Source organism: Bufo gargarizans, chromosome 3, assembly GCF_014858855.1.
Source record: "Bufo gargarizans isolate SCDJY-AF-19 chromosome 3, ASM1485885v1, whole genome shotgun sequence".
Classification (NCBI taxonomy): domain Eukaryota; kingdom Metazoa; phylum Chordata; class Amphibia; order Anura; family Bufonidae; genus Bufo; species Bufo gargarizans.
In genome coordinates, this window is record NC_058082.1 from 287,468,515 (window position 1) to 287,481,464 (window position 12,950).

The window sequence follows — 12,950 nt, forward strand, 5'->3', positions numbered from 1 at the left end:
TGTTTGTGATCTAACATTTATTTATCTGTTTGTTCGCAAGGGATCTCTCTGGGCGCTTTTGGTGAGTGACGCGGACCCCAGGATCGGTAGGTTGTAATAAAAACTCAAGTGACAGACATGTAGGTGATAACCTGGAATATCAAGGGATTGAAGTCTCCTCATGTGGTTCTTTTACAGGAGACCCATCTTGAGGCGCATGATTTTGATAGAATGAAAAAATTATGGGTGGGTAGAGTTGTTGGGTCCCCGTCACTCAATCGAAAGGCGGGGGTGATAACGCTTATCAATAAGAAATTGAATTGCCAGGTTTTACAATATGCCAATAACTCTCAGGGAAGATGGGTACACACTGTACTACAGGTGCAAAATACTCAATATAGCATATACAATGTGTATTGTCCTAACACAGGGAATTTGTCCTTCCTAAAAGATCTGGAATTGAGGCTGCTAGGATATTCGTGCATAAATAAGATCATAGGAGGAGATTTCAATGCGGTTCTACATGGTTTGGCAGATCGGAAGAAGGTGGAGGGAAGGTTGGGGGTGGGGGGGAATTCCCAAGACAAAGCCTTGCAACAGCTATTGGTGGGTGGGGGTCTTGTAGATGTTTGGCGTCAACTTCACCCAGATGACAGTAGTAACTCACCCAGATTACCTGCTAGTGACTCACAATTTAGTGCATAGGGTGGAACTCTCAGATATAGGAGATATAGTAATATCAGACCACGCGCTGGTGACGCTGGTAGTAAGCGACGACTTCCCTAGGGGACCTGATTACATATGGCGATTCCCCTCACAACTCTGCGCAAGAGAAGAGTTCGTGGAAAAGTTGATTATCTGGTGGGAAGAGTATAAGTCAGATAATGCGAACCATCTTGAAACACCAAGTCTTTTCTGGAACGCTTCCAAAGCAGTGTTGAGAGGCAGAATCATGGGGTACCTGACAGGACTTAAAAAGAAAGCCCAATCACAGTTGGATCAGGCAAGCCAAAAGGTTAGGGTGACTTATCTCGATTTTAAACAGAAACCCACAGATGTAAATAGGAAAGTGGATAGTGGATTGAAGAACGCCAGGTTTTTGAACAATGTATCAAGGAGAAAGAATTGTTGCGTAGCTCTGAGTTTGAAGCTAAGCTATTTAAATATGGCTACAAATCAGGGAGGCTCTTAGCCAATCTGGCGAAGGGATTGAGACAACCACAGTATATTAATAGTCTGAGAAACTCTGTAGAGACTGTTACGCATGACCCGGCAAGGATTAATGCCATTTTGGGAGAGTTTTATGAGCATCTGTATAGAGACGGAGAGAGAGCTGACTTGAGTGACACCCTTCTTGACAGGGTCGGCTTACCTAAGATGACTGAGGAGCAGCGATGCGCCTTAAACGCGGATGTCACTGCGACAGAATTCCAGGGGGTGATAAAAGGGCTGGGTAACTCGAAAGCCCCTGGACCGGACGGTTATACATTATACATGTATATTATAAGGCCTTAGGTACTCAAGTTTTACCAGTACTGATGAAGGTTTATAATGGCATGTTTAGGGGTGAATTGACCCTGGATGGAACTAACCTCTCCTATATCAAATTGCTACCCAAACCTGGGAAAGACCCGTTATTGCCGGGATTGTACAGACCTATTTCCCTGATTAATGTGGATGCAAAAATATTGTCTAAAATTATAGCTGACCTATTGGCCAGAGCATTACCATCATCGATAGGACAGGAGCAGGTGGGGTTCGTCCAGGGTCGAGCCGCGGTGACGAATATTAGAACAGTACTTGCTGTTTTAGATAGGGTACACCATGATCCAGCGGAGGGGGAGTCACCAGCCATGCTCACGTTAGATGCCGAAAAAGCATTTGACAATGTTAGGTGGGCGTGGCTGAAGGCGGTCCTAGATAGAATGGGGATTATGGGTGCCTTTAGGGTAATCTTGTCCCAAATGTATTATAGGCCGCAGGCGATGGTCTTTACGCAGGGACACTTGTCCAAACCATTTGATTTGCAAAAGGGGACCCGGCAGGGATGCCCATTATCCCCGTTATTATTTAACCTGGCACTCGAACCCCTGGCTAGAGAACTCTGCAAATCTAATTTGTTTGAAGGGATTAGAATAGGTAAGACACAAGTGAAAGCGGCACTATTCGCCGATGATATTATCCTATTCATGTCAAAACCACATGGACAGATTGATAAAAATGTTAAGGCCTTGGAGAGCTTCGGGAAATATTCCAGATATAAAGTAAACACGTCAAAATGCGAGCTTCTGCCGATCGGCCAGAGGACGAATTCTGAGGCGGATGGTAGTAAGGGTGTTATGGGTTCCTTAATAAAGTCCCAAATTAAATACCTAGGTATAAAGATAGGACAGACGCCGCGCTCTATCTATCAGCTAAATTACCCACCTTTACTCCATAAAATTAAAGAGGACCTAGTAAGATGGCAAAAGCTACCACTATCATTAATGGGTAGGTGCCATTTAATTAAAATGATGGCAATGTCCAAACTGCTGTATCCACTCCAGACCATACCGATACTCCTACGCCTACACATGTAGATGTGAGGAGCCTGGAGGGGTGTTTTACAAGTTTTATTTGGAATGGCAAGAAGTCAAGAGTCTCATTGCGGAAACTGAAACTGAAGAGGGAGATTGGAGGGCTAAATATTCCTGATATTAGGGGTTACAATTTAGCTTGCTTGAGTAGGCATCTAATAGATTGGTTTAGTGAGACCTCCCATTATTCTAATTTGAGATTGGAGAAGCAGTTGGCGGCACCCTGGGATTTAAAGGCTCTAGTGCATACCAAATTGTCTCAATTGCCTCGCTTAGCTAGATGCTCGTTAATTCTGCGGGACTCCATTATAACGTGGAAAAACCTCAGAAAGATGTACAAATTACCATACCAGATCGGAGGACCAAGGGCATTAGGACAATAGGCAATCTTTTTTTTAACCAGGAAAACAGGTGTGCGACTCTACAGGAATTGGAGGGTAGGTGGGGGCTAACTGGATATAATTTGTTCCCATATCTGCAGATCAGACATTATTGTAAAAGTCTAGCCATGAACATGACTGGTGAGTGGAGCCGGAACAAATTTGATTCACTCATTGTATCCGGCAACAGACAATCCAGTTTGAGGTCCCTTTGGGAGGACTCTGTTTCTCAAGGATTGTTCCGGAGATGAGGGAGAAAATTGGATCTAGTAGAGGTAAAATCGACTGTGAGAACTGGCATAGCAGCCCTACATAGGGCAGTGGTGAACAAGTCAATGAGGGAAACTCACTTTAAAATCATACACCATGCTTTGTATGGATTTGATATGCCAGCTACTAGTGCAAAACCAAATAGGATAGTAGCTTGTCTTAAGTGCTCGGTACCCAAAACGGACCTTCTGCATGGTCTGTGGAGTTGTACAAAATTAGAGGAGTATTGGAAACTGGTGGGTCAGGTTTTACGGGAGGGTAGTAATTATAGAAAGGAGCTTGATATCCAAATGGCAATATTACATGCAGATGGGCAGGAAGGGTCAAATGAGGGTGGAAGTCAGCAGGGCAGAGGCCTCACAGCAATGGGGCACAGGATAGTTTTAGAGGCTAAAAGGTGCCTGCTATCTACTTGGCTGGAGCCGAGAATCCCATCAAAGGAAGAATTGCTGAGACACCTACGTCATATGTTTCACCTAGAGTGGCTGGAAGCAATTGGTAAAAAAGAAACTGCCGGGAAATAGTTCTATAAAACTTGGAAAAAGTTCATGTTAAATTTTATGGAGGAGGCAGAATAGTTGGTGGCCATGAAGCCGTTTACACTAACAGCCTGGTATTTTCAGGAGGATATCAGGGGACAGTTGGGAACGCTTAGGGTATGCAGTCGTTAGTGTTTTAGGTCAGGATCAGACAGAGGAGTCAAGGAGGGGCCTCGATCCTTTAGTCAGGCACAAGCCAGGCAGAAGAGAGTTAGTAATTGGGCAGAAGTCAGTACATGGGCAAAAAAATCTGATACAGCACACCTTAGCAGGAACTAGTAGACTAGTGAACCTATTGCTCAGGCAGAGAGAGACAAACAGGATTGTTTGCAGATGTACCAACAACATATATAACAGAAAATGAATATCCCTTTAGAAGAAGCTGCATATAGACAAAATAAGGTTTAACCCTTGCAATACTGCATAATATGTGTTTAGGTCTGCTACCGGAGCACCGGACCTGAGACAGATACAGGATGAGTGGAGCGGTGACAGTATGTGTCTGGAGTAGCAGGGCAGTGGCAGACATGGGCCGTCAAGATGATGATGTTTTTGGTAAATTATTCTTTCTAACCTGCGTGAAATTCATTCATTTTAATTCCCGCTCATTTTGGCCTTTTGATTCAAGAAGGTGGTCATATTCCTGACTTTTATCTGTGTATGCACATTTATGCATGGGTATACTGTCAAGCACTGATAGGACCGCCTCCTTGATGCCAAAGCCCAGAATGAACAGGAATTTAAATGGATGAAGTGCAAGTTATGCTGAATAATTTCCTACAAAGCTCCTCCTGCTCTACAACATGCTGCCTGCAGCTCAAACACCATGTTCAGTGTGACAGATTACCTTTAAACTATAAAATAGACTATCTTTGATTCATGTCCTTATGATATACTGTATTACTAAACAGTATTCTTCCCTGTTTAATATACAGTACCACTGCAATAGCAGACTGAAATTACAATAATGTAAGACAGTAAAACCAATTTTAGCCTTATGACAATTTCATGTATGTTTTTCTTTTATGAAGGTGTTGTTAGAGGAAACCCAAATTATAGGTTGTATTTTATGCCTTGCTGGTGTAAACGTGTCTTTGGAGTATGCAGTAGGACTGTTGACTGTTGGTAGCAGACATGTGGCATGCTAGGTGTTATAAATAGGATCATCTGAACATCACTTGCTACTACTGTCCTCCAACATTCCTAGTGGCTACATGGAGAGTACGATATACTCTTTAATTTTGGTTTTTCAGGCTAACCATCTGATGCCTCCTTCAAAGGGCTTACTGCCTTCTTAATCGACCTCAGTAAAATTTGCTAGCAAAGAATTTTTTATACCACCAGCAGATTTGATCCCACCTTCTAAGCCAAGCTTCATCTATCAAATTCAGTCTAGAGGAGCAAGTAGGAGAGAAATAGAGAGGAAGCTCCCAGATAAACATACCACAGCGCCTAAACTCCTAATCATTTTAGGCTTCCGCTTCCAGGACCTATAATTAGAAGTCCTTCTCTTCCTTATATTCCCAGTTGACGCAAATGCTTTTTGTGGCTTGGCACCTCGTTTGGGGCGTGGGTTTAGTTTACGGCCCAGCCAGAATTTGGTTTAGTCTTCTGATACAGCATAAATAGCTCTCAAGCCACAGTTGAGATCTGTACACTTTTCTTCCTTTTATGTGTATATGCTAAGAGCTTTAGTCCTTTCCTGAAAGCAGCTTATTGTTTGCTATTCAGTACGTGCGAAAGAAAGGAAGTTGTAAATTAAAATAAAACATATGTATGCCTTTCCCTCCCATTCAAAGAACAATTCTGTTGGAAGGATATTGGGTATAAGATATCAAGCGTGTGTTTTCCTTACCAACCTGCAGAGATAGCTAAGAGATATGTGCAGAGCTGACACCATGACCAAAAGCATTTTCTGTTATTTCTTGTAAATGTATATTATTAGTTCTTTACATATATTGTACTGAGTTAAGCTAAACACTTACCTAAAGGGGTTTTGTAGTATTTTAATATGCTCATATATATATATATATATACATTTAACATTATCGGATTGTAAACTTGCATAATGTTTGATCTGAGATCATGAGTCTGCTGTAAAGACACAGTGTGTCTGTACATCTTTTCTGTTAAACATTCGCATCCTTGCAGATATACTGTATAATATCCACTTGGAGGCTGCGATGGGGCACAATGGGGATTACAAAACCCAGTTACTTTTTGTATACATATTTATTAGTGCATGCTAAAAAGAAAAAAAGAGAAAACTTTTATTGCTGTTTGATTATGGAAGTATCGGTGGATTTATCCGCCCCGCACACCAGAAGACTGGTCTAAAAAGTTGCAGATCCAGAGTTTGCAATTTTTTGAATGCCACTAGTGCAAATACTTTTGCGCATGTTCCACTTCTACACTGCCTTTGCCATCTTCTGAAAAAGCGGAATGTTGTGGGTGGGGCCATCAAGCCCGGCAGATATACCAATTTTATGCCAGTTTTCTGCCATAAATGATGACGAGCTAGCATAGATTTCATTCTTGGGGCACAGACTGATTGAGGCTGCACTTAAAGGGGTTGTCTGGTCTGTTCATATTTGGATAGGTCATCAATATCAGATCGGCGGGGTCTGACACCCAGCTCCCCCGTTGTTTGACGAGAAGGCGGGCGCTGTGCTAGCACTGCCTCCTCTTCATTGATTACCTGCCCGCCGTCACATCTGCAGCGGTGAGCAGGTGTAATTACTCCCAAGCTACCCCATTCATTTTAATGGCTTCTATAGAAGTGTATAGGAACGGGCTGTCCCATTCTCTTTAAACAGCTGATTGGCGGGGGTGTCGGACCCACCGCAGATCTGATATTGATTACCTATCCTTAGGATAGGTCATCAATAAAAATAAATTTGACAACCCCTATAATTTATCATGGGACGTGCTTCTCATCATAAATTAAGCGCATCCTCCAGTGGTGCAAGGGATACAAAGATAAACATCATTTTTATTTTTGTAGTATTTCTGACTTTTTTTATGGGCCATGTAGCTGGTATGATATGTTCACTATGTGTAGCAATATCCAGACAACAAAATTGACAATATTGCATAAGCACTACAGAAGGCATTATATTGAACTATGTATTAAAAAAAAAGTGTAACTCACATATTCAATTAATTGAATTAATATTCAATTAATATCCACATTGTGTTATTTACTTCAAACAGTAACAGTAAATGCATCCAACAAGTTTCTTTTCAAGCATTCTTATTCATATATACACAGTATCTCTATTTTACAAGACATTGGTACTAGTTAGAATAGTTAAAAGTCTATGCGTATAGGTCCATGACAGCACCAAAACAGGTTTCCTTCAGCAATGTCCTGGTCCTAGGGCATGAGAGAACGCTGAACAAAGACTGCTTTGGTACTGTCATGAACTACTCTAAAAAGTGCAAAGGCATTATAATTACACTTTGCTTTAGTTGGCCACTATGACTTACTTTTGACTACACATTTAGGCACTCTACCAGATGTAACTGTATGCACTTCATGGACTGTAATTGTATGTGGGTAGTTGGCACTTTAGGTCACTGTAATTTTGGGACTACATAACACAGTTTTTTGGGTCGCTTACTTGGCTATTTTTGGAATTGCCATAGATCATATGTTTAGTACATACAAACTGTTTATAGTGTACACCACATATGTAAGTGTGGGAGGCTTACCTTTTGAGGGTTGTACATATTAGGCACAACTCTAGTATAGACTTGTATTGTAAATGGGTGGATGCAGCTGGTGCCCAGGTCTCCTCATCACAAGTACCAAAGGAGTTGGAGAGTAGATACAGAACTTTTGCAGCCAGCCATACACATAGTGCTGGGCATGAAGGGGTGCAGACTTCCTAAGTGGAGCAATAGACAGACGATCCTTTATTGAAAATCTCACATACAACATGTTTCTGGGCACAAATAGCCCCTTCCTCAGATACACAGAGAAGAAGTTACCATTATATCAGTGCAGCAGTTTTTGCTCCAGTCCCCAGGGCCCATTCTCCGGAGGTGGGTCCCACACCAATCGAACATTTATGCCATATCCTGTAAATTTACCATAAATGCCGATGGGAATAACAATGTAATTTATTTATATTTTATTTCCCCAACAATTATTATCTAGAAACTTAACTAATAGCCATTATAAGTAATCAGGGAAACGTTCATTATATATACATACACATGTCTATTGTTGCTAATGGTTAGTTCATGATGACACCATTTGGCTATGGCAAATGTATATGTATGTTCAAAAAATCATTGATCGGGTACAATATTTTCTTTGTCTTTTTAGGAATGTTGCTGGTTACCTCAGATACCCTTGGACACGATTTCCATGTGTTTCAGATCCTTACTCATCCATGGTCTTCTTCCCAGAGTGCTGTTCATCACTTGTACACTCTACATCGTGGAGAGACTGAAGCTAAAGTAAGTTTATTTTCTGAGATGAAAAGTATTATTCCCATGTGCAGGTTTTCCCACAATTAACATTTATGAACTATTCACAGGACATGTCTTAATTAGTAAAGTGTATCTATATTTTTTGATAGTGACATATCAAAGCTGTTTGATTGTTGGTGATCAAATAATGCGACCCCCATTGATCGCTAAAACGAGGAGATAGATACACTAACACAGAGCGCTGTCTCTCATCGCTGCTGAAGACCTGCTCAATATAAAGCATATGGGGGAAATTTATCATCACTGTCAATGCCTGGAGATTGCTTGTCTTTATGCTCGCATTGCAGCTGTTCCTTGACTGAAGGTTCCTCTTTACTGCTGCTCTCAGCTTTTCACTTCTTCACTAGCTCTGGCGGGATATAGCCCAGCAGTGTCCATACAGTAAATATAGTCCCTGCAGTTCATATACAGCCGTTCTGCCCGAACATCACTCTATAGTAGGTGCAACCTTAGCAGTATCCATGCAGTATTGAAACCCAGCAGCAGTGCCCATAAGTAATTACAGCCCTGGTAGTGTTCATACAGTTGCTATAGCTCCAGCAGTGTCTATACACAAATTGTAGTTCATACAGTAGTTGCAACCACAACAAAAAGAAAAAGTTCCCATAAATATTTTAAACCCCAGCAATATTCCTTTCTCCAGTCTAAACTACTTACAGCAATGTACTGGGGGAAGCCACCAAGTATTGGAATTTGAAGGAAGGTCTGACCATTACATGGCCTGGTGCAAGCATTCTTTCTGCTCCCCTTCAATTATAATGATCTACATTCAAAAGCCCATCCTACAACGACCACAGTCCTAGCAGAACGTCTGATGGTTGTGGTGAAGGTTTCACACTTGGTTTCGTAGCTTTGAAAATAGTCAAAGTGAATGCATTTTTGTTTTGCTATGTTGTTTTCCTTTGGAAACATTATATTTCATACTTTCGTACTTGGTACCAAACTGTTTAATAAAAAGTTAATTATGTAAAACTATAAGTGTAGATAAAAGTATGGACTTGTAATAAATGCTGTCCTTTATAACATGTCAATAGTTTGATCTAGTATGATGAACTGTGCTTTTACAGTTATTAGAAATGACTAATAAGTCAGAGTTCAAGATAATTGTGCGGTTGAGACAATGTGTAGCTGCCAAACCATTTTGGATCAATACGCAGAGAAGAATCCCGTATTGTGAGATTCTTTTATTTTGGTTAAATGCTATGCTTAACTTCATTGCAATGCATTTGACCTTATGACCTCTTTGTGGTTTTGTAGATAGATAGCTTAATACATGTTCTTTAAAATTGACCAGTTGTATGTTTATTGGGGTTTTGGAGGGTTGGGTTCTCTATGTCATTAATCCATCTTTAATTTGGAATGATTAGAGAAGTTTTCCGTATGAAGTATACAGCATAATAAATAAGCATATTTTTACATCATTTACCTGTTGTATATCTAAAAATGTGGAGGAAGCATGAACTATGACGTTGGATTAATTCCTCATGGATAGTAAATTTGTTGCTTAGTTATCTTTTTCCAAAACCCACATTAAAGGACATCTGTCAGCAGATTTGTACCTATGACACTGGCTGAGCTGTTACATGTGCGCTTGGCGGCTTAAGGCATCTGTGTTGGTCCCATGTACATATGTGCCCGCAGTGCTGAGAAACATGATGTTTTAATATATGCAGATGAGCCTCTAGGAACAATGGGGACGTTGCTGTTATACCTAGAGACTGTTCTCTCTCTACAACTGCCGTGCCCTTTCCACTTTCATTGCCAAGGCCAGGCTGTGAAAACGCAATCATGCCTAGCCCTAGAAGTGGTAGCGCGATGGCTGCGCTTGTGCGGTGAGCTCCCCATTCATTTCTATGGAACTTCTGAAAATGCGCTTGGCTACTCTCAGAACTCCTATAGAAGTGAATGGAGTACATGCCGCACATGCGAGATGCGCTCTCTTTCACTTTTGGGGGACTGTTCTCGATATAGAAGTGGGTCCCACTGGTGGGACCAACACCTATCTGATATTGGTGGCATATCCTAGGGATATGCCACCAATGTCCCAAACATGCTATCATAATAAATTTTATTCTACAGGCCATCCGACCAATTAACCCTAGTTATAAATCTGTCAGCACGTGATAGAAAGCAAAATAAATAGAAATTTGCACGTATACCATAGCGTTCCTTCCCGACATGATCAAAGAAGTAGACCGCGCATTTACATGCAGAATCATGGCGTCTGAGCAGCAGATTGCTATTTAGGCTACTTTCACACTCGCGTTTTGGCTTTTTGTTTGTGAGATCCGTTCAGGGCTTGCCCTAATGCATTCTAAAAAGGATCCGCTCAGAATGCATCAGTTTGCCTCCGATTAGTCTCCATTCCACTCTGGAGGCGGACACCAAACCGCTGCCTGCAGCTTTTTGATGATCGCTTGACGAAACTCGGCTAAATAGATCCTGGCGCACAATGTAAGTCAACGGGGACGGATCAGTTTTCCCTGACACAATCTGGCACAATAGAAAACGGATCCATCTCCCATTGACTTTCAATGGAGTTCATGACGGATCCGTCTTGGCTATGTTACAGATAATACAAAAGGATCCGTTCATGATGGATGCATGCGGTTGTATTATTGTAACGGTTCCATTTTTGCAGATCCATGATGGACCCGCCCAAAATGCGAGTTTCACACTGGCATTTTGGCTTTCCGTTTCTGAGATCCGTTCAGGGCTCTCACAAGCGATCCAAAACGGATCAGTTAATGCATTTTGAATGAAAAAGGATCCGCTCAGAATTCATCAGTTTGCCTCCGTTCCGTCTCCATTCCGCTTTGGAGGCAGACACCAAAACGCTGCTTGCAGCGTTTTAGTGTCCCTCTGACGAAACTGAGCCACACGGATCTGTTCTGACACACAGTTTAAGTCAATGGGGACGGATCCATTTTCTATGACACAATCGGGCAAAATGGAAAACAGATCCATCCTCTATTGACCTTAAATTGTGTTTAAGACAAATTCATCTTGGATATGTTAAAGATAATACAAACGGATCCGTTCTGAATGGATGCAGACGTTTGTATTATCTGAACGGATCCATCTGTGCAGATCCATGACGGATTCGCACCAAACGCGAGTGTGAAAGTAGCCTTAGACAGCACGATCTGCTGCTCAGAAGTCATGATCGGTGGTGCCTGCACAAGCAACATGATCACCTGATGAACAAGCACTTCACTCGATCATTGGTAGAAGGCCAGATGAACTGAACGGTCGTTCCCGATAATCTGGATGATTATTGGTGCATCTAAGTGCCTCCAAATGACCCCAGGGAAAGTAGGCTCCAACTACATTCTACTCCATTTAAAAACAGCTGTGTACAGTTTAGTAGCTTGGGTGCAAGAGCAAAATTGAAGTAACCACATGAGGTCACCTTGCTGGGGTTGTTGGGCTCATTTATTGATTTATTTTGTTTTGATTTTAAGTAAGTACCTCATTAATTTTTTTTAGTGCATATATCATTACACAATTGAGTCACATTATTATGACCACTTCCTACTTTTGATGTTGGCAGCGCATAGCTCATAAAGAAAGTCACTGGGCTGGCTTGGTAGGTATAAGATGTGTCATAGGCTGTCTGCATGCACATACATCGTTCCTGTGATGGGTAAAAAGGTTGATTTATCAGAGTTGGAAAAAGGGTGGCTGTATTTCTGAAACTGCACATTTTGTGAACTGGTCGTGTGCTGCTGTGGTGAAAGTGAGTGTACAAATGGCACCAGTGCAAATAAGCTTGGAAACTGTGGAGCAACATGTGCCATTGATGTGATAGGTGAACGTTGGCTGCAAAGGTGCGATAGGGCATACCGATATGCTGCAGTAGAGCAGCTCGCTGGTAAAATGAACCAGTGAACTTCCAGACGTGTGTCTAAAACAACAGTTCAGTAAACCCTACTGTGTATGGGGCATCGAAGCAGACAGATGGTCACTGCACCTCTGCATCTGCAGAAGAGGCCTCAGTTTTCCCATCAGTATCAAAACTGGACCTCTGCTGATTGGTAAAGGGTTGTCTTCTCCAAAGAGTCACATTTTCTGCTTTATCGAACGGATGGATTTTTGCATGTCAGGCTAGAAACATCTCGAAGAACACAAGCTGGTGGTGGCAGTGTTATGGCTGGGGAAGGTTTTCGTGGCATTCTTTGCCATCCACGTCGAAGGCACTCTCAACTGATTTGGGTATGAATACATCCTTGTAGATCACATATACCCATACATGCTGATTGTCTTCCCTCGCACAAATGAGGTCTTCCAGCAAGACAATGTGACATGTCACACAGCTAGAAATTGTTTGGAAGAGCTTGACATTGAGGTACTACCCTGGCCTCCTATTTCCCTAGATTTGAATGCAATGCTGCCTGTGCCTGCAATAACCAATAACAGAGCTCCTCACAGCAAGGAGCTTTGCTATTGGTTAGTTTGGGCAGGCTTCCAGAGCAGTATCGTGTTTTGCAGCTGGTGTGAGGAGGGGCTGGTTCCCGAGTACCGAAAATTGTTGTTTGAGGAGAGCAGGGGGAGTGCTGCACCCGCAAACCGGCGAACATGGAGTGGAGCTGAAGAGCAGTTGAGTTCTGGAGTGCTGGACAAGTGCAGTGGAGTTCTGGAGTGCCGAGCCTGGACGTCCAGTTTGACGTTCACCACAAGGTGACAGCCCAGCTTTATATCGATAT

General features: G+C 42.1%; 1 protein-coding gene across 10 annotated transcripts in view; it reads left to right on the forward strand.

Moving 5' to 3' along the window:
- BCAS3 (BCAS3 microtubule associated cell migration factor) overlaps nt 1-12,950 on the forward strand; it is a 1,183,153-nt gene that overhangs the window by 320,840 nt on the left and 849,363 nt on the right. For all 10 annotated transcript variants that reach the window (XM_044286261.1, XM_044286253.1, XM_044286262.1 and 7 more), the window contains one exon: nt 8,078-8,211. In XM_044286261.1, coding sequence (XP_044142196.1) covers nt 8,078-8,211 — 134 coding nt within the window. The remainder of the gene's footprint in view (nt 1-8,077; nt 8,212-12,950) is intronic.